The sequence below is a fragment of the Galleria mellonella genome, unplaced genomic scaffold (assembly GCF_026898425.1).
Source record: "Galleria mellonella isolate WM207_F2 unplaced genomic scaffold, CSIRO_AGI_GalMel_v1 utg352, whole genome shotgun sequence".
NCBI lineage: Eukaryota > Metazoa > Arthropoda > Insecta > Lepidoptera > Pyralidae > Galleria > Galleria mellonella.
The window spans coordinates 5143042-5167370 of record NW_026442084.1 but is presented as its reverse complement, the minus strand read 5'-3'; the positions used below and the strand labels follow the sequence as shown (position 1 = coordinate 5167370).

General features: G+C 32.5%; 1 protein-coding gene across 9 annotated transcripts in view; it reads left to right on the top strand.

The window, feature by feature from the left end:
• The window catches only part of LOC113519451 (plasma membrane calcium-transporting ATPase 2), a 218968-nt gene that overhangs the window by 111543 nt on the left and 83096 nt on the right, over positions 1–24329 (top strand). For all 9 annotated transcript variants that reach the window (XM_052897055.1, XM_052897057.1, XM_052897058.1 and 6 more), the window contains one exon: positions 17899–18106. In XM_052897055.1, the coding sequence (XP_052753015.1) occupies positions 17950–18106 (157 nt within the window). In that variant the 5' untranslated portion in view covers positions 17899–17949. The remainder of the gene's footprint in view (positions 1–17898; positions 18107–24329) is intronic.

Sequence of the window (24329 nt, the reverse complement as noted above, 5' to 3'; positions counted from 1 at the left end):
ATATTAGAATATAGCTAAAATGTACACAGGTGGACTTATCCCGTAAAGAGCTTTCTTGCAGTCAACCTTGAGAACCCGAAAGGAGAAAATGCTAACAGGGTTTGTATATAAAGCATAATATATATGGTGCAAAAATAATTAATTATTATATATATATATATTCTTTATTGCACTTGTAAGTTACATATAAAATAATCTATTTATAAATGTTGTGAGCAAGGGATTATTAGTACCTGATATAGTACATATATTTATTAATAGTACATATATTTTTGTATATCTAACAAATAACCTCTTTGAAGTCGCTTAAAACCTCTACCGATAACATAATAGCAACAAAAGTAATGATATCAAGCATAACGTTACCTCCGCCATTAAAGTTATCTCCGTTCGTTGGCGATAAATTTGCCACTTTAGTATCAAGGTGATGAGGTTCACACGAATCGAATTATCTGCACCCCGGATAGTGTTTCGAGAAAATAGCATTTATGTTGCACTAAACGATATACCTATAGTCTCTATAAGACCAGAAGAGATACGTCACTGTTGTTACCTTATGTTCAATGTAAGATATGTAGTACAAATAAAAAAAATTATGATTGATCGTTTCGATTTGTTACTAATTTTATTTAGAGATTATAACGTCGAAAGATTTAATTTTTTTGTTTGTTATTGCTTATCTCAAAAAATACATGACCTATTTAAAAAAAAATTCACCTATAGAAAAAATAAATAAATTATTAGCGAGCAATACGGTCTGTTTCATTTTCAAAAAAGCCATACGAAGCCGAGGCAGTCAAACAAGAAATACTAGATGGCGCTAGGATTGGGATTTGTGGTTTTTGTTAATTATTTTGATATTAAAGATAATTTGAAGTGAAATTTCTAAGTTGGCGTGTGGTTTTTATCATTATGTATAAATATGAAGTGACAGATAATACGCTATCTTTTCCGGAATATGTACCTCAAATTATCGTTTATAATAAAATAATCAACTTTTTTTAATTTGATTTAATTTAGTGACCAACCATAAAAAACTTGGCAAACCTAAAATTTTATTGAAACAGATTATAGTGATAAGCAGTCAAGTCCTTGTAAAATTATTTAACCTTTCTGCAAATACAATTCAAGTATATCAATAAATTGTCATTAATCAAAAGTAGTACTTAGAGAAAAGACAGCGTCGTGGTTTACCTTGACTTAAACCACATTTCCATCGCCATACGTGTGTAGTACTTGCGGAGCTTTATGTATGTATGATATATAAAACATAATCATCTCTTTAGATCACAAATATTTAGATGTCACAACAGCTATTTCCACTCAGAACACATATCGTCAAATTTTGCTTTAAACTGAAGACGACACCTACGACTATATTAAAACAAGACTCCTGTAAGCAAAAGGACTAGACTGGTAATTGACAAAACAGAAACAGGATTTTTAAGAAAATTATTATCTGGTAATATACAAGCACCTATAGAAAAGAAAGAAAAAGTAAAAAATAAAAAAGTGCATATAATGCACAACCCTAAATTCAGAAAGTTGTAATTTAGCAGAAAATACCAAAGATGCTGTGTCAGTTTTATTTCCAATTAATTTTCCGGTAATGGAAAATACAAAACTAAACGGAGAGAAATCGGTAAGCTTGCCCCTATTGTATCATTGCCTCGATTGATCATTTGATAATGCAAATGCGGGCAATTTGAGTATTTACGTTCACCAAAACAGCAACTGTCGATCTGATAATCCGACGCGAAAGATCGTTTTTTCTTTACAAATATTTTAAATTGTCATTGTCATGATTCCATCATCGGATTCTTGTTCATGATGTGAACTGATAGAGTATGGGTGCGACTGTGCAACGTGCATCACAAAGTGGCCGAAAATTTTTAGATTTTTTTTTTTTATAAAAAAGTAGAGACTTCAACGTAAAAACACATAGCTAAGTGCAAGTCGGACTCGCGCATCAAGAATTCCATACAAATTGTAATTGAAAAATAAATAATGTAATTACAAATTTACGGTTTTCAGATTTTTCTTCTTTACTTATGCTATACGACATTGTTTCTTGCCGAAGTTCTTGATCTACGGGTATAGGACAACGGTATACGTATGTCAAAGGATACACCTTTGACCTATTGTATATAGGAACCGCAAATTTAAATATTTGATATTAATTTCAACTTCATACTCCCACTCATTCCCGTGAAAAAGTCTTTACAAACAAACAAATAGACAACAATGTGATGCTATAAAGGGTACGTGTTTCCTTTTGAGGAACGGAACCCTAAGTGTGAGACCAAAACTGAAGTGAAGCCGGGAGTGATTGCAAGAAGAAATACAGAAAGAAACCAAGAAGCGAACTGAGTGCCTAATTCCATTTTAAGTTGATTAATTAAGGGTTTTGTGATTGTATTTGTTAGATATACTATATGTTCAACATTTGTCTAAAATATTAGTGCTAGACGTAACTACATTAGTTTCGTCATAATCCCCGAGTATTTATTGTCCATTAACGTCAATTCATCTGCCCTAAACGTCATAACAATTTCAATCATTCGTATATCGTGATTCGAAATAATGGTTTTAAACAAATCTATGCAATGATTGATGTACGTTTAAAAAAATTAAATGAATTATTATTATTTTAAACGTATATTTTTTTAAAGTTTTATATAGTAATAAAGCGCAGCTTACCTATGTTATTAATTGAAGTCTAAACATTTTATACAACTACATTACATGAAAAAGAACTAACAGAACCTGGGACGCACCCCAGATTCAGTAGGATCTTCTCCAAAAAAAATTGGTGAAGTCGTGTGATTGCTATTATGATGTGTAAAAAAAATCCTTTAATGTGCCCGGTATCTTCCCGTGGAGTTGGTGAAATTTAGTGAATTCGGCCTGAAATACCTTCCAAGTAGTGGTGAAAAGGTGATTTTGATGTTGTCAAATTCTGCGTTGTGTTTTGTTTCTAATTTTGGATCTCCGGATGCGGTGGATCAAAACCACCAAATGGTCGCTTTGTATTGGATCTATAATTGATAGAGATTAACTATCAATGGTTTTTCAACAATCGAGGAGAACGGATTGTTAGTATAATTGCCCTATTGCTAGCAATATACCCTATCAGGGCGACCTCCACGCTGTTCCCTCTGGAAACTATCGTGGTTAATTCCTGTTGAATTCAGGCAAACTGACTTGCATTCGTCCTCACCTCATAATGTACTGGTGCCCCGCCAGCGTATCCCAATAGTGCAGATGAGGTTACCATTCTATTAACACCCATTAAAAACTTGTTCTATTTACTGAAATTCATGTCAAAGCTATGCAAAAATATGTGTAGTTATATTGACGCGACGTGTTTGCGGTCATATGTACCTCTAAACCAATTTGCAATCAATTAAACGTGCATACTACACAAGTTAGTTATCGAAATGGCACTTCTGTATCCGAGTGCTGATCTAAGTGCATGGCATGCTGGTTTCACATATTTGTCACGTTGGTTTAGTTATTTCGCCTTTTGAGGGGCTATTGATTTTGGGAATTTCCATTTGCATTATATGCCGAAGCTCGTTTACTGTGTTAAAAATTTACCTTGTGGTATCTATCAACTGCGTGCTCCTTTATTCCTTTTAAGAAAAAAAGCTTTCGATCTACCTGATAAAATTTCTTAGAATCCTAGTAAAGCAAAACATGACATTATAGTATAACAAGATACGACAAAATACTCAAATAGGGCTTCCGACCTTCCGATAGTGTTAATAGTCACGCTACAGTGATTTTCTAGAAAGTTCACCGAACTCCGTTTTTGTTGTCTTCTTGTTTCAAAATGGCGTCTACCGTTTGATATTTAATAGCCTCGATGTGTTCAGAAGTTTTGCTTACTTTTTCAATGGCTAACATTGTTAGCTTGCTGGTTTAAAACTTTATCTGTTTTTATTCCGATTTTATATTTACTTCATGTCAATTCTTGCTATTGTTATAAAAGTGAGTTTGTTTCGTTTCTCACATTTCATTTCGGTGCCATACCAGCTCAACAAATCGTCATAATATTAACTATAGATTTAGTAATTGAGGAGGGAAAGGACAAAGACTACAGATTGTCCCAATCATTGTGATAATTTTGTGTCTACCTAGTTAAGAAATCGTTAAAAAGTGAATAAATAAGAGGACAATGTTGGTTAGGTATTTTAAATTTCAAAACTAAAACTCAGTCATTCTAAATAGCAACTTCTAGCATACATACTAGTTCCATTCCATAAAATGTTCTATTTATTATTAGGTAATTTCAACCAACATTGTTTCCAGGTTAACTGTGTTGACATTGTGTCACATTTTAGTTTGTCGTGTATTTATGGGTAGAAACAAGCTTCCGTTAGATTAAATTGAGCTTAAACCAACGTGCAGTTCCAGTAATTGACCACCCGGCTATTTGCGAATTGTATTTCATATTGCATTTCAACGTTACATTAATTAAACAAATGATTAATATTTTGTTGCTAAATACTATTTATTTTATACTGTTTCCCACAACTTCAGTCATGTGGAACATAATTTAAATAATTGACGGGTATCTACGAAAAATTAAATTTCACAACCATCACTCTGTTCTAAATCCTAAATCCATCTGTTCTATAAATGTACATTTGTTTGTTAATAGCTCTCGGTGCTTTAAGGACTCGGCCAACCGTCATAAATTTTGGCATACCGTAGTATTTGCCTTGCAGAAACGCATATACTTTATATCCCTGTCAATCAATGTGTTCTGGTTATCCGTTATGCGGACAAATTCAGCTGGTTCCTACAGCTTGAATGAAGCCATACTAAGAAATTGCTTTTTACGCTTAAACAAAACTTGATCCGTACCACAATTATAATACACTAATGTTATCAGAGATTTAAAAGAGTAACTGTTAAGTTTCTTCCTGGCTTTTCTCAACAGATAACAACCTTCCGAACCCTGCAGTAAATTAAAAATAATTACCATTTAAAAGTGCTATTTAATTTAATAAGTCTATTTGAATAAAAAATATTTTAATTTGTATTAAATTAAATTACATTAAAAGTAGAATGTCGTCCATTAAAAGCTGTACTTTAATTATTTGTATTATGCCATTATTTTATCATATACGGCCATAATATTCTTGCCGTCAAAATCTACAAAAAAAACAAACCCGCATTTTCTTTAAAATAGCTAAATGGGAATTCAAAATCAAATTTTCTGTTACAACAATTAATCTCCTTATGAACTCAATATTGACCTTAAAATAGCCAGTAAACGACCTATAAATGCAATTTACCGCTACTAAATCGACCCGAAAACCCCTGTTAACGCGCAATTTATTCACGATTTTAATAGTATTAAAACAACCAATTTTTATTTTAAACGTAGATTAATTAACCAATATTCGGTTGCTTCATTGTGAATTAAATTGATTAATAAACTTTAATGTTTCAGAATTAATATTTAATTGATATTTTAAATTGATCATACTATTTTCGGGCAATAAGCTAAAAGTCTACATTTCGAAATTTTCAATGAATATTCATAAATGTCAAGTCCTTATAATATAATACCAAGAATTTTGTTACCAAAATAGGTATCTTAGAAAATTTATCGGGCTTATTCAAAGCCTGCTTCCGGAGAGTTGAAGAGACAACCCGATTCAAATCTTGATTAGTCTGAGTTGCTTTAATCCGGCGTGCACGTGGTTTGAATCACGATGCACCAAAGCAAAATCCAAGGTAGACTGACACAACATACTATGAATTGGAAATGATTTATCTTTACTTTAATATTCTGTGACCGAAACATTCGTGACACTACTGCTACATTAAAATATGTTTATAATAAAGCATCAGAAAGAATAGAACATAATATGAATACTTATTATGAAGACAATAAGAGGTCTTCACATATTTATCAATCTATCAATTATTCACACGGTTGATGAACTCGAATTAAAGTTGGCGTGAAAGTTGTAAATAATACAGTCACTTTACAAATATCCTCTCGATTTAACCTAGTAACATATGAATACAACGACCATGAGTCAACCACGAGGTGAGATAGAAGCATCTGTAATTCTGTCTCACTCTAATGCATAATGTTGGTCTATATATTAACAGCGTGTACGACTCTTAAGCTTGACTCTTTTCAAGTTGAACTTTATTCCTATCATCTAAGAAACTGAATATATTGAGATCTTTTTGTCCTAAATTTTTGATGAATTTTCATATAAAATATAGCGTAGAATAATAAGTATTTAACACACAATATTAAAATATGTTTACTCGTGTTTATAATCTTGGTAGCTGCATAGAATTCTAAGTTTATAGGAAAAATCTTTGACGTAAATAGATTCGGACTATACCTTAAACTAATTTCAATTATTTACAAAGAAAAAATGGTCTATAGAATTCCTTTTATAATTGGATTAAAAATACAATTTTTCTTCATTACTATCAATAGGTCTTGGTCCTTTATCCGACTTATTTAAAATATCTTATACGTGTCAATCATTTATATACTCTATATTAAAGTATCCATTTTTCTTTACAACAAAACTTTCGCACAATTTTGCATATTGTCTAAATGAAAACAAAATGAGATTTCCCTACTCAGTATCCGAGTTTGTCATTTGGCACTACCTCAGGTATTTCAATGATTTTATAAATGGGTGCAATTGACATTTCTTATGTTTTATTTTCAACTTATTTAACCAAAAAAAAAACGGTACGTACATCGCAAATGGCTCGACCATTATGCTATTACTAAATATTAAAGATATTATCGTCCATGTTCCATTCTGTTATACATTCATGCCGCATTTTAGCGTTATCGTCACGGTACTAAAGTCACACTCACTTCCTTGGTATCCAGTTCCGTGGTACGAATACTGATTAAGTCGGTAACTATATTGTCACCCTGAATATTTGAAACTTTTTAAATCAGTAGTATGTATGGATTGGTCTCATCAAGATATTAGCGGCATGCTGCCACATTCAAAGCTAAATCTATTTAGTGTTTTGTGCGGATGTGTCCAATGTTTTGATATAGTTAGTTCGTTTGTTAAATAAACTTAATATGTATCTTTTAAAGTGTTTGTTTCGCTAAATGGATCTATCTAATACTTATGTTTTGTGTCTTGTCAAGTCAAAAGCAATTTTTACTGCTATATGTATGTACACAGTTAGCAAAAAAATACTATTCTTTTCTATTAAATATCTTCATTTTATATATTTCATTATGTATAATGATTTTAAAAAATAATTTCTTCTTAAGAACGTATATCTGTCCATCATCATCATCATCACCACCATCAAGAACAATATAAGAACATAAAATGTTTATTTCTTCAAAACTGTTTTTCTTTCTTATAACAGCACATCGTACAAAGACGTGTAAACTTTATTATACAACCTTTTTACGTGTATATTTCAAGAATGTGACCGATCGTTGAACGCGATCTGAATGCTAACTCAATGCTAATGCTTTGATAGTATCTCTTTTACGTATATATACTGTTAAATTAGGAAGTGTTAACCTTAGGAAATTTTGCCAGACTACGCAATTTATATTATATTTTTTAATATAATATATTCAATTACAGGTATCGCAATTTATCGCGTATATGAAAATTAATAATTTAGTTTTTTTTCCTTTTTTTTATTTTTTTTATACGACTTAGAATGGCAAACAAGCTGACGGCCCACTTGATGGAAAGTGGTAACCGTCGCCTATAGACATGAGCAGTACCATGGACATAACAGAGTATACTGTTTCACCCATGATACCCCCATGCGTTGCCATTCCTGAGGACTCAGATGTTATTCCTCTGTACCCTGTAAATTCACGCCATATCCCACCCTTCAAACCGAAACACAGCCATGCAAACACAACTGCTTCACGGTAGAAATATGTATATGTTTAAATAAATAATTGTATGCAAAATTTTGATTACAAAAAAAGGAAAAAAAATAAAATAAAAAACATTGTAATCTTCCCTACTATTCATACTACAACACAGTACGATAATACTATTGAATTATTTTGAATACACAAATGTATTAATATCTAGAGTTCTTTTAACATTATTAAATTTGATTTTTATTGTTATTCATGACCAAAGCCGCAGAGTGTAAAATAACTAAATATAATACCACGATAGTTTGTTTCTTCCCTCGAATATTTCAATAGCAGACTTAAAATTTAATATAAAAAATATCTACTTAGTAAACTTTGCCCGCTCATTTCCTGCTCGCCTGTCCCGGATGTGACGTCGAAACGTGGATACGTCTATTCCACAACTTGTAGTACTTACTGACATTCAATTCTAACTTCTCTATCAATTTACAAAGTATTAGTATGTTCAACTTGAAATTTAAATTCTTAGTTAATTAAAGTTTTGCCATGTTTTCAATGGCCTCTCCCACCCTCAGTCTTAGATTAGGCGGACTTTTGTTACATAGACCAATGGGAAATGAAACCTTATTGAAATGAATTCTCCTTTTCAGTGTAGGTGAAATGATATCAGATTATTGTCAACTGAACTTTATAATCCTAAACATAAGCTTATAAAGCTACTTTAAATCATCATGTTTTTGTTATGATTCTAGTAAAGTTGTTCTTGAGTTTCTAGTGTAGTATTTTTACGACACAATATGTTATGTGAAGCTACCAATCTCTTGGGCAACCGTTAGAAATCTAGACTTGCTAATTAAACAACGATCGAGGATGATTAAACGCTTTCAACACGCGTCTCATCCTTGAATCATTCACTGTCCGTTTTTATTCACTTTCGTGCTAATTGATTAGTACAGATATAACATCATTTCTTTCTTATTTTCTTTTTTTAATTGATGCTCATTTTGTCATAGACTTATCACCCTACAATACGAAATCAAAATCATTAGTATCCTCTTCAAGGACTTTTAAAAGTAAAATCGATCTTTGTTCCAAAAGAAACGACAAAAAAGTTAGAGCCTTTTCTATTGACTTGACAAGAAGAACCAAACTCTTTATCGTTTATGAACTACATTTTTTTTGTCAAAATATTTAGTTTCAGTGTATTAGCACTCCCATAAAAGCATGTTAACGATTTGGAATTCAACCTGTATTATAAATAGTAGAGGATGTTTAAATGAATCTTGGTACACAGATGTACTATAATTACGTATCCTAGCTTAAAATATAGAATATTTTTGAAAAGCCCGAGTTTTTAGTTAAACTATGTGAGTACTAAAGTAGTAGTCGTACAATAATTGGACGTATTGATTGACCTACTTTAGGAAGCGCTGTCTTATTTTGCACAGAAGTTTCTTGTTAAGCGTAGGTGAGTATTAGAAAGGACCCGCTGAATTCCCAAGGGAACAATATGCCTATGTTATAAAATCGGCGACTTCTTTGGCGTAGTGGTAGTTGTATTTTGCGTAAATAATGAGATCCCTGGTACGGTTCCTAGGTTTAACCATTTTAACACTTCTGAATTGGCTTGCGTCTAAGTGTTCTAGGTTAATCTACAAATGTTCATTCTCTGTTTCTAATAACACAAAGTGAAAATTTGAGAACCTCCTCTCTTTTTATTTAAAAGTTTTCTCTTGTCGGTGCAATTAAATTATGCATTTTCTTCCAGCCAGCTCTACTCCAGGCTATACCTTTGACCTACCTATACTACATTGCACCTAGTATTTCCTTTATCTGTCCCATGTAATTATTTCTCGGTCTATTTTGAGGACCGCGCGATTGATATAACTGAATAGCATTTTACCTACCTATTTACTCAACAGCTTAATAAATAAATAAACAGCTAGTTTCAAATTTTCCTTGGTGCAATTTAAAATTGCAAACAAACTGACGGCCCACCTAATGGAACATTGTGAATATTGCCGTAAATTACATAGATATACATACATATATCATTACATAGGTATACATGAATAACATTATGAAGTCACAATATACACTTACCGTTCTTAAGAGCTGAGCCTTTGTGCCTTGTTATTTGCACAGTCATTAAAGCACAGCTGCTTGGTGATATAAACACAAATAAGACAGGCATCCAAACAGGCGGATTTAACTAGATTTCATTCACAAAAACAAGACAAGTAAAATTTGTTGCTTAAAGTGTTTCAGCTATCACAATATAATATCTGATAGCCCATAAAGCTTTAGTAATTGCAAAAATTAACCTAGCCAACACTGATCCGCCCAGCCTACTTGCGAAACAGCAGGTGTGGCCAAGATAAAGCCTTCGTGAGCACGCGATTCACCAGTACATCAGAACTATTGAAGGGAACTATAATTTATCTATGTATTACCAATTTCACCTTCACTCGTTCTCCAGTTTACGTGTACGGAAGTACATTTCGGTTGATTTACGACCGTCCTTACGTATTAATGTTTATTGTCTTTATATTGAAAAAGGCTACGTGTTTTACTATATTACATTTTTATTTTCAGTTTAAATATATTTATTTTATGTGAATTATAAGAAACATTTCTGCTTTCTTTAGAAATTAATTCTTATTACTTGATCCCTTAAGGTTAAGAGTTGTGAACATTACGATTGCTCCCCATAACGAATACTCTCTTGCTCAGTCCCCCTTGTTTTGGGCCATGTGGTTTCCTGATTGAATATTCAATTTAGTGGCAGCTCGGCTTGTCTCAGTCTGTCGAGTTGTTGCTTTGTCTATATTTACTCTTCCTCAAATTCTAATAAGTACAATTGTGTTCTTTTCTATTACAATGAATTATTAGAAACCATATCTATATCCTATCAGATAAGCATACTATAAAACAATCGAATAATATTTATGTCGCCACACCACATTAAACATATTAAAAATAGACTTTCAAACAAATCATGCCTTATATTGATTGCTTCTTTATTATTAATATACTAATTTAATCTAACTAATGTGATAAAGTTAATTAATAATAACTGACTTTTTCTATTAACTTCTGGTGTTATTAATTGACTTTTTACGACATGGTTATTATATATTTAGTTGGTGGTAAGACTAAGTGATTAAATGCACGTTCTTACCTATCAGCGTCTGCTTTAGATTTTTAAATAATAAATAAATCATCACATTATATCATAGTATATTAACTTTTCTGTAATGTATTGCAGGATATTTCACGAAAAGAATGTATCAATGGCAAAGTTTCATCAACACCAAAGATTGTCAATGTAATTAGAGAAGCAAAATTCAACTTTAATACATCAAGGTCTCTCGAATCATTAATCAATCGCGACCACGTACGCAAGCCGCACACATCGATTAATCCTGTTCAGTGTAACCGATTAGGGGCACTTTCAATCGAGATTGTTTGCCTCGTTGTGCCAAGTTTGCACTGAAACGCTATGATTGACCCACTTATACCCGCTTTCTGTACGCTTTTGAATCGAAATGTACAAGCCATAGTAAAACTACCCTTTGAAAAGCTTTCTAAGCATCACCTATAGTTTCTATTGAAATTCAAAGGCTTAGTGGATTTATTTGGCTTCAACTTGTATTATCTAAATTGGCTGTACATTTATCATTTGAAGCAGCAAGAGAAACATTTCATAAACGGATAAGATAAAAGTATAAGTGGTCTTCAAAATTACTGTCATCAAAAGAAGACACTTTCACATAATCTCTAAGATTATTATTTTTACAACAATTTGGAAGATTTATCAGTTAGAGTTGTTTGTAGTATGCTTTTAAATTTGTGTAAATTTTCAGAATTAGTCTAAACGCTATCTGGAAATGAAAATACCGAGCAATTTCACTTGCGTTTAATTGAGATCTATTTAATTATTATTATCCGATACTTTGACATTTGCTAAGTAACAAGTATTTTCAAATGTCAAACGTCAAGCGTTCTGAGAGATTTATATGCTGCCGTTGTCGGCAGCGATTTATTAATTTCTATTTTGTAAGAAATTCATTCCTGTTAGAGCCTAAATTTGATGCTAAGGATATTAAAGAGAGACTTATATGCTTCTAGCTACTAAAGGTTGGAGTTTTTTTTTTATTTTTTTTATTTTGGTTGTTTCTCATTCTGATCATTGCACCATTATACATCTACAACTACATTAAAAATATCTTCATGGCAATGATGCTGACCACTTAAAGGAATTGAATAATTAAAGAATGGTATTGATATTGTATAAATAAAAAGTAGAATAGTAAAAATGTATTTATTCTCAAAGAATGTCTGCAAAAACACAGAATTTAGCATTAACTTCTATACCAAACTGAGTAGTAAACAGGATTCATTGTATCATTTAACATAGATTTTTTAGTAGTACAGGTAACTGTTTACTATTCGTTATATAGCGTGTATATGCATGTACATGTAGTATGTACGCATACATACATCTACATATCTGTCACGCCTGTCTCCCATTAGGGTAGGCAGAAACAAAAATTAAACATAATAGACAATAATACAAAGTATTAAAAATCTTAACTATTTCTATTTAGACTGTTTATTACTACATATATCGACAAAATAAAGATTGAAACATCGACTTGATAATTATATTAACCTATTTTCCTTTGTTTTATATCTTGATATTAAATCAACTCTGTTTTAAATGAACATCCAAAGACAGTGATATCTGTAAAACTGAGATTCAAACTCCGAGCCAGCGCATTTTACAAAGCTGGCCACTCTGCCGACCTAATTGCTGGCCGTTCAACGCCACTCAACCCGGATGCTGGCAACCCCTTGTCGGGGGCGCCCTCTCAGCTCATCCCTCTTTACCAGGGGTTAATAGCGAACACGTACTTTAGATGTTGTTTATAATATTGAACCTGTAAATAAGGTCATTAGAATTAGAATATTGATGCCTTTAATCTTAATATGTAAGAATTCCGTGTCGATTAGTTCGCGCTCTGAAACCGCTCAATCGATCCGAATAAAAATTTGTTAATGTGTTATGATTCATCAAAATTGTGAGATAGATAGTTTTTATTCCGATAAAAATAGAACCGGTTAATGGTGGTAAAACATCAGCTAGTCATTTTATATAATTTCTTCTAAATTTAATGTTTAAAAAATTAATTTACTTTTCACTACCACTCGATGTAAGATTGAAATATTTAAATACTTCTTATGGATTTATTATGGAAAAGTATTTTAGATAAGAAACGTGATGATCTAATTTTATAACAATGCTTATAATAGTACCAATCTGAAGGTAACGTTAACCCTTGTTTACTCGGGGAAGACAGTGATGAATTATTAGCTCTGGCTAATAATTTAATTGCTTATGAAGCGAAGCAAACTTTGACAGGAACAATAAACAATCTGCAAAGATCTGGAGTTTACGTACATGTCGCTACGGCGAACATAATTTCCGCTCGAAATACTCAAAATGTTGCTCATAAAATACGGAGTTACTACGCCCCTCCCCAAGTCCCCCCTCGCGTTGTGTATACTGTTCGCTTTATGGGGTACTTAACCCTTTATTTTTGGCAAGGCCTTACTTTGTACTTGTAATCTACTTACAAGCACTAATGTAACCCACCATGTAGTAGTGGCCCAGATAATCTAAATAGTAGATTTTAATAAACATTGTTCAGCTAACGTATCAAATAACATTACAAAAGATTTCTTTCCTCTGTTTCTTTATTAAATTTGGCAACTTTATCCCTCTTTCTCGCTGTCATATCCTTGTAATTTTATGAGAGCCATAAATATTGTAAGTATATTGCAAAAATAGATGTTATAACCACATTTCTTATAGCAGAAAGCTTACGGACGCCCATTTTATTAACTCCCAACAGCCCTTTAAATTATGCATAACATTGCAATAGGCATCAGATGATTTTGTAGGGCTATAAAAATGGTGTTAACTGCTAGCGCAGGTGTTCAATATGCTCCAGTTGTATATAACTCTATCATCAAATTCAGAATATATCTCAAGTACTTTTGTAATGTCTTTATTATCTGTCCTGTTGTCCCTTCCGTCCACCGTCTGCCGTTGTTTCGGATTATATGTTTATTTATATAAATCTCTTAATTTACCCAAGTTACCTTTTTCATTATCTTAATTTTATGTAGCACACTGCCTGCTTAATATCTTAAAATTAACGTTTCCCACACACACATTTGTGTACGTAGGTATTTGCAACTTATCTGTAAATTTGCTGACGTTTTGCGAATCCAACCTTCTGAGAATTTTGCTACGATGATACTAATACTCCAATAATTAGAGTCTAGACTACAGACAGGTCTATTATTAGAGATAAACTCACTTTTGTTCATTATATTTGCAATTAAAAATGTTTTATTTTAATATTTGTAGAATAAAATTATAAATAAAGTCCGTAAGTAATCCTTTACATCTTGTTGAAAATTATTTATCCACAATTTTTATATTTATTATGATTTTGCAAAAACCGTATGCTATTAGTTTATCACAAAATCATTAAAATTCTTTCGAATACTACCTGTAATGTTATTTTAATGTTGTAATGTAACTTATTTCGGCATAAATTTCATGTAAACTCTTTTTTTTTTATATACAACTTAGAATGGCAAACAAGCTGACGGCCTACCTGATTGAAAGTTCGCCTATATATTAACATAAAATAAAAATTTGGCTAGAATAACAAAATGCAGAACTACGAATCTACTTGATAAACTGCAAGAAATTTGTGAACAAATCGTACTTTCACTGTATATCTTTTTTTACAAATGCTACAAAGAATATATACGAATTTATTTTTCATCCGAAGAACGAGCCAATGTACTTTTACTCTATAAATAATTATTATATAGTTGTTAAATCTTTCCTTATACCTATTAATCTAACTTACAACTGTGTGCACTGCTCGTGCTTACAAACATGTCCTGATAATGAATGATGTAACATTTGAGAAAGGTTAGGAGAAACATTTGAAAGTCTCATTCAACATTGGAATTTGATTAATATCACCTTTAACTATTTTAATTTAAATATAAATATAGATAATTTTTTTAACATATTACACGGTATCTTCGTCAATTCTGTATCAGGTATGATAATTCTCTTTGCAATAGTTCTACTTTTCTGTTGGTCCCATACAATTCTATTTATTTTTTTGTAAATTAGAATCCTTAGTATACCATTACAATTCAGATAGATAATAACAACTATACATACATACACAATGAACCGGTTACCGAAAGCCTCCTATCCCCTTCCATATTACAATCAAACAAACAGCTTATCTCATTACCAGTGATATTTAATTGTGTAATGTGCCATAATAATTTTCCACCAAAATATGACATTTATGAAAGATAAAAGCTTTCACGTCCAATATTCATAGCTGTTAACTGCATAATTGTCAGCCCCTCACCGCTAAACCCCACTCAAAAAAATTTCGATGGCACCGATTATGAGGGACACGTTTAGGGGAAAATTTTGTTTTGAATAAAGTATAACAGTTTGTTGAGTCTGTGATTTATTTAGAGTGTCAACTGATATATAAGACTTAAAATAATAAATTATTAACTCTAATCCCTAGTGGGGTAAGCATCAGAGGTATTTATCGACTGCTATAGTTGTGTGAATAGGGTGATGAGTTTACACCCCACATGCTCACGTTTCGTCGAGCATAATATTAGACATGGTAACGTACTATCCAAGAACTTCTACTCATTTAAGAGTTTCCACTTCGGTCGTCGGTTTCCACGTCGGGGCAACTAATTCATGCTTTCTCTTCTAGCCAACTCTATGCCAGGCCATATCTTTGACCTTCCTGTTCCTAAATTTTCCTTTATCTGTCCCATGTAGTTGTCCGTTTTCATCTTCCCCTTTTATCCTCTATTTTTTCTTCTATTATGCTCTTTAAAAAATCATCATGGCATATACACCTTATACGACATAACCATTTTTTAAGCTCAGCACTTTAGCTAAACTCTAAGATCTATTCTATCTCCAAAAAACTTCAAGACTATTTTTTTAATATAAACAGTACGTGTACACATATAGAGACTATAAACAGTGACTTTACCCAAATTAACTAGGATTTTTAATGTAGCTAGTTAAACCACATTCATAATATAATTTTGGACATGGTTCGTTCTCAATCCAATTTTGATGTGATAAAATATTACGTAAAAAACAATCTCGAACTATGTCTAGTTACCAAAGCGAGATTTAGTCAGTAACTAACTTCAAATATCCTGGATGTTAATCCAAGGTATGATCCATCTACGTACCAAATTGTAATCAATTCTGTGCAATGATTTAAGGGTGATTGAGTAGCAAAGATTGAAACATCTTCGCAAACTATCACATTTATATTAATTAATAGTTGGATTTATCATAATAGTAAGTTACTTCTACAAGACACAAACATGGACCATCGACCAAATTGAATTGTGTCACTAGGAACACAGTAAGAAGGTCAGTGATCATTCATCATGTTAGACGTGCTGATTACTATGATCTAATTGGGGGAAACTAACACTAATAAATCAAAGTAGATATAAAACAAATAGCGTGACGAGTTCGGACGAAACTTTGTACTCATGATATTACGTCTTTCTCCCCCGTTTAACGTTGCACTAATAGTAGTTGCTTACATAATATTTCCGATATTTTCAACTGCATTAGCAAAATTAATCAATCATTCTCCTTACACAGAATACTACCTTATAAAATGTAAAAATATCACGACAGGACCTTTTTAATTTTAAATATAATTAAAAATATAAAGCTCTGAGTAACTGACGAATTGACTTGTGTATTTTAATACATCAGTCAATTTCCATCCAGAATTCCGAGCTCCGAACCCAATGGTAAAACTCTAATGGCTATCTTTGTTGTGTCATGGAAAACTTATAAGGTTAAAAATTTGAAATTTCGATTATAAATTGATCTTTTGCGATAAAGAAAGAATACCAAGAATACCGCGGAAACGGCGAATAACGTATTCTATCTAAAGAATCTGCTGGAAACAGAGATAACCTAAAACGATATCCCAATAACATGACCATCGATAAACAGTTTTATGTCATCGCAATCTGAATTGTAAATGGACATCAATAGATTCGTAGCACGTCGTGACGTGGGAAGACGAGATAGGACCTAATGCCGAGTCATAAATAATGCGATATCATAAACTGTAGTGCAAGAGTAACTTTGGAAGGAGGTATCAGGAACCGGGTAACTGTCGATATCAAAATAAAATGAAACAAACCATAGTATTTTGAATTATAGGATCGTATGAAAATAATTTTCATAATTCATTAATTTTACGATATGAAAGTGGAAGGATGCAGGCAAAGGGCATAATAACTAAATAGAAATTATAGAACAACGTGTAGTTTTATTAAGTACTGGCATTTATATAAAAGTTAAGCCCATCACTAATAAACTATTTGCCTTGTCTAAAAATCTTGTCCTACATTAAGCTCACAAATACCAACTATATTGCTTTTATAAAAAGAGACTCGGAATTGAACTGAATAGGCTCTATTTTGAGCTAAAAATTAACAAGAATATAATTAATTAATATGCAATTGTGACATCTATTTAAATCCATATACACTATATTGTAGACCTCATAAATAAGACCTAGCACTTAGTCACAAATAAAGTGATATTATCAAATATACAATAGCTCGAATGTACGTTAGTTTGAAAGAAGTCTAAAAATGTTGTTGTATAAGAACGGATGGAAAAATTAATCATATAAATAGATCAAATGCTATGCTTAAAATAAAAGGATCCAACGTGGGAGAACTAGACTGACCTAACTTATTAAGATAAATCGTAGGTGGTAGTGACATATTGTATCTCCGTCACCACACGGAAATAGACTGATAATATGACTGAAATACTTTTTAAAACGACTATTCTGAGCCTATTTTGATGATTCTTTTTTCGTTTGTTCCAGAGCTAGAGGGTTGTCGGGCGTGGTGCGGGCGGCGGCCGCGAGCCCGGCACCATGGCGACGGTGGAGGGGCGGCCGGCGCAGTATGGCGTCTCGCTCCGGCAGCTTCGGGAGCTGATGGAGTCCCGCGGCGCCGAGGGCCTGGCCAAGATCAACGCGCTCGGTGGTCCGCAGGAGTTGTGCAAGAAGCTGTACACATCGCCCACAGATGGTCTGTATATAGATTAGTAATCAAATAATCCATAATTCCTATGCTTATTAGCACGCATGCTGACACAAACTACACAGCGTGATGAAGCACAGATATACCTATAAACTATGGACATGTGTGTACTGTAGCGATTCTTTTACATCACGCTTGTTTTACTTACAAAGTGACGCATTGAGGGATGCCATGAGCACTATAGAATTATAGTGCGTACGATGTCGTTCCTGTCAATAGACGACGGTTATATCGCAACAGCGAGACAGCCTTACTGCATGATGCGTGGCTCTTTGCGTTGAACCAAGATTTGTACGAACAAGATATGCCCCTACTTGACAGCTCAAAATCGTTAATACAAGTCGTTGCATATAGCAAAGCAAGCTATTGTATGTTAATAAAATAAAAAAGTTTTAAAAAACGTTCTAATAAATTTTGTGGCGCTAAAATAGGTTAAATGTTACATAAACACTCTACCATTGAATTTGTGTTGATGCCCACAGTCAGAATATAAATATATTATTTTATCTCTACCCCAATTTTAATTTTCCGAATTATCTGACAATCTTTATTAATATAAATATATTATTATATCTCTAACGGCTCCCAAACGTTATGGAATTTTCCGTTTTTCAATTTTCTTCCACAATCTTCTTTAATCAACTTCCAGATATGAACCGATACGACAACATTTCAAGAAAAGAGTTATTCTTAATGCCGCTGGTGTTGTGGGTGATCATGGGCGGCGGTAGTCACTTACCATCAGGTGAGACGCATGCTCGTTTGTCCCCTGTGTTGTAAAAAAAAAAAAAAAAAATGTTTCGCCTGACCATATGGACGTAATCATCGGTTATTTATAACAAATATGGACCAAAGTTATCTGAATTAAAAATTAATTGTTATTATTATAGCTAGTTCAAAAACGACATAAATATTTACTAACTTTCATAAATATATTACTGGGGATCTACAAAACACATTACATTATATATTTTCTAAACCGACATACGATAGAGACCTTTGTAAAATATTAACTACATCTCATACTATTCTCGTTTTGCATTTACAAATGTACTTCACAATTGCGATCTGACAAAACAGTTTTCTGTATCTAATATAAAAATGTAATGCCAACCTGGCGAAGAGCTCACTTCGCAGAACTACAGCTAGGACATTAAATTTTCATGACTTGTTGTTACAAATCGCTCTGATGTGCTCCCAATAATATGATTGCTAGACAATTTCATTCCGTGGCATAGTACCGATCCGTACTTAATGGTCTTTTGGATCTTTGTTAGCTATATATTTTTTTTATTTCTACTATATTCTTGCATTTGAATGACCTTTTGGTGTATACTTATTGGTAACAGTTAGAATTTGTCACGTCCTCTTCAATTTCATTTACGTTACATCGCTAAAGTTGAATTTTTTTTTTCACAATATCTGTTTTTCTTTTATTTTCTTTGATTATTTAGTTTATCTTCTATATCAAACATAGATCAAGGGTAAACAATGATAAATGTTATGTAACCATATGGTTACTTGTTCACATTGCTTATAATTTGCACGGCTCGATTCAAAATGTTATTCATAAACATGTTTACTCCATCTACGACCTCCTTTTCATGTTCTGTCACCTTGTGCGTGATAAGGAGCTGTAGCAATCGAACATCTAAATCTACTTTCCTTATTGAATAATGTTGATCGTCAATTTGAATATTTGCATATGTACATATCACAGTCCCATTTCTATCTACGAATTACAAATACATATTCCCAAGAGATGTTAGATTATATACAGTTCAAACGGTCTCTGAAAACATTTTCAGTGTATAATATTCATTAAAATTGTTTCCAGATGGAATGACTGGTTACTATAATTAAACTGTTGCCCTTTACACGACACAACGACAAATGTCATATAGGTAGGCGTTAAGAAGAAAATTTTATTATACATATAATTAGATTTTTTCTTAAAAGTAATTGAAGACTACAGTCTTCATTTATATGTTCGTATATATTCTATGAATCTAATATGTGAAAAGCAATAATTTCCAGTAAATCTTCGAGGAATAATAGATTGATATTACTAATCGTTTCCTTTGGCGTCACTCCCACGGAACCACTAACCATGATCCAGACGGATTTCAGAAAATTCACGCTTTGAATTCCAAGCTCTCTCATAATAGCGAACTTCTGAATGTATTTCTAGTATCAGTCATTTCGTTTGTGCTTTAGTCAATCAAACTTTCTTTTGGATACGTCATCACATCAGCCATTAACTGTCTACTGCTGAAATAAGCCTCGTAACGGAGATTTTGCCAGTAGTTGCCACGCTTAGCAAGCGGGTTAGCAACCGCAGTCATGTTTTAGTGATGTTTTAAGAGGGACGCTTCTGGCCATCCCTCTATCGTTAAGTTCCCTTAGTCGTCTTTTACGAATCCCACGGGAAGAGAAGTGGCCTATTCTTTGCCGGTACCACATAGCAATACACTTACTTACACTTTGTGTATATAGACTCTCCAAATACGTCCACGTTGGACGTGGACGTATTTGGAGAGACCTTCCATGAGACTAAATATTTAACATAATAATTACTCAAAAATAACCTAACTGATGTGAGCAATAAAAAATAAAATGTAGCGGTTTTTTTAAAACGATGCCTATCGTTTCTTGTATTATAACAGTCATAATTATAGCCTAACGCTTAAACCACTGTTTTAACATTGTCTAGTGAGATTTGTGTCAAATGGCGTTTGTACCAGTGAATTAAAACTTACCTTTATTGACTATACCGTTACTTCATAACTAATTCAATTCGTGCGATGTCCTTATAGAGAACAATGGCTTTACGCTCGCATGAGTTACTAAGTACTTTGTCCTTATGTGACGCAAAGGTTTCATTTATACGATAATAGAATCTATTTCTAAATTATTAACACTCATAATTAAATTATGTATTTCTGTAAAGAGGAATTTTCCGTATTTAGAGATGTTTTCCGTTCAATACTAATCATTTATGTTAAGATATATTTTTTTTTATATTTCTAATTCAATTGAGTATGATTTATTGATATTCCTCAAATAGATTTCAGGCTTTGTATTAAGCATACTAATATAAGCGATGAGTGCCTTTGTCCATATTTATTTTGCCAGAAAAATCATATTTTTAGATGTTTTTTTTTACGTTATATATTGCGTATTTACAATATTTGAAAAAAAAAATTCAGACTACATCAGAAATTAAATACAATTCGCTACAAAATCTACAAGCTACAAAATCTAGCTAAATCGTGTTTAATCTCTGAAAATTTCAATATATACGTTACAAGCGAATACACCATAAAATCGTAAATGTAGCCTCTGACTTTTCGTCAATTCCCTCATTCTGAATAAGTTAACCGCAACCGGCTGAGGTGACGTGGGTTGTCCCTGGAGACATTCCCGGTACGAGCCCTCCGTACCGTCCCGGGACTGCCACATCGATGTTTTATCGGAACACCGACTCTGATGATGGATATCATACCCGGATTCCAGAATATTGGAATGACATGATATATTTCTGTGTTATTTTAGAACACTATAAATTGTTTACTCAAGCTTTTGTTACTGAAAATTCTATTCTTAGAACTTTCGCTAATTATTACCATTAATTTACATACAATAAAGCTTAACTATTTATTAATGCCCCACTATTTAGAGCAGCTAACTTCTTATGGAGAGAAGATACGACCAGTCGACTTGGCATACTGTTTTATTTAGAGTCCTCTTTCTATTGTACTAGTTAGTGTATTATGATTTTTTCATTTAATCGCCACTTTGATATTTTGGATATAAAAACAAATAATGTCATATCCTCATCCGTCACTGCACAAAACACTGTAAATACGAGTATTAAATTGACTTCTATCTACGTACCGGATTTACATGACTAATCGATTTTAATAATATACGTACCTACTTTATTAAATCAAGCCTTATTGAATGGAATGGAATGGGGAATGTCGCTGATAAAAACTAGTAATCAATAAATTGCATAACAAGTTGTCAAATCAAGTTAGCAATGAACGCGAATGCTCTGCTACCACCGATATTCACGAGCTTTAATATCAACGATGACATTATCAGTAAATCGACGTCACTCCCCATGAACGTTGCGATACTTATCTCTGATCGTTGCTTATTTATTTCATCGAGCCTCTCAGTACGAACTAATTGGATAATCATGAATATGATAAAGTTACACTCAACAATACTCGAAAAATTTTAATCTGTTTTCATTTATACTAATTATTATTATCTAAATTGATATAGCAACAAAAATTATTCCAATAGGTCTAAAGTCTTTAATTGAACACTCATTTTTTTTATAAATATTTCATTATAAGAAAACCTCAAACCTACTGTTGTGAATATTTTAATCCGCAGGTAATTGAACTATTGACTAATGAAAAAGAAAGTCACGAATTTATAGACAGTGAAACGTTGATGAATGTTTGAAAGCAATTAATAATAAAACTTACCATAATTGAGACATTGTTACAATCAATGGTAATGCAGAATTAGCGTTTGAATACAATGTTGAATCAGAGTAAGATCCTCAAAAGGGCGCCAAAGCAAACAAGCTTGAAATTAAACTTTTCATTGTGATGGTGGAGACAATTCCGCACTAACCTCGACAGAAGCGAGATTAGCATTTGTAAACTTGGTTATGTCGTTTAAAGATCTTAACGATTGTTCCATAAGGTTCACTTTATTAAACGAAAAGACCAAAAACAACACGATAAAATTGACATAATTAGTATACTTGAAGAAGTGTTCTATCTATGAAACATAAAATTTTCCAAAGGAATATTAGTCATAAGACGAAAAAATGTGTCTCTGGCGGCATATCCAGCTGTCATATCAGTTTAGGACGCTCAAAAGTTTTTATCAATTCAATATTTTTCTTTGAGAGAAATATTCGGTGTATTTGTTAGAACAATCTCACAGAAAGATCTCATTTATTTCGTAAATAATTGCGAAATTCATGACTGTAGTTGTGTTTGGGCGAACGAACGTATCGTCCCACAACGTCCCACTCATGCGATATACGTAGCAATAGCGTACTTATAAAGAAAAAATAGAATATGCCACGTACTTTTAATGCATCTCATAATCTTATTACTCAGTCTTTTCTCATCAAAAAGTAATTAGCGCCAACTAAAATACATTGTGAGTCAAGCGTGACGACGCCATCGCACAAATCCATTTTCTTTTCGAGACAGTTACTCCATTGGCGTCTCGGCTCGGCTAATTTATAAATGGATATGACAGACACTCAAAGGAGGCTTAATTCTGGAATTTAGTAGGGATTTTTACGACCCTCGTAACACCTACTGGATCGTTAATGAGGTCACGCCTTGCTCAGCAATGTTTTATGATGCTGACATCTCTTCTTTGGTCGATTTTGTTCGTTGAATCGAACAAAAGAGCCGGGGTGGAGTAGGACGAACGTTGGACTAACCGATTCTCGAGGACATCAAAGTTATTTATTCACAGAATGACCTTTCAGATATTGAAACAACGACCTTAGAATGAGATCACTCTATATGCAAGGTTATACTTGTAATTTCACTCGGTCATAATGAAATATTAGGAATATTATAATGTCTCAGTTCTCCCTAGAATTCGGATAGGTTAGAAATTTAAAAGTTTAGTAATGTCTGCGTTATCAAACAATTTTCAAAAACAATGTTCGATAATTCTAAAGAAGTTTCTTTTTATTTAAATAAATTACATGTATTCGTAAATACGAATGTGTCTAAAAACGTAGTAACTACTTTAAGATTTAACTTTTTAATCCAAAAACCATTTACCATAAATTGTAAAGTTCAACGACAGTTTACTAACATAGAATTCAAAAATTTCGATTATAAAGAATGAATAACTTACGTTTTAATTCGCTGTTTAAATCAAGCAATTTTTAAATTTTCACTCCAAATATGTAAAATTGTTTAACTATATTTAAATTTATTGATAGGTACAAAACTTGTCTCTTTTTCGGTTTAAACATTCATAAGATGATAATAAATCTAAGAAAAAACAGAATAATTCCAAAATATTGTCTCTGACAAATAATGTATCATATTAAAATATGAAATACAGATATTTACGAGCAGCAGTATAGACAATGGTATGCTTATTATAGAAGGTGTTATTTTTGTGTAAGCAACACAGTACATGCTGACTT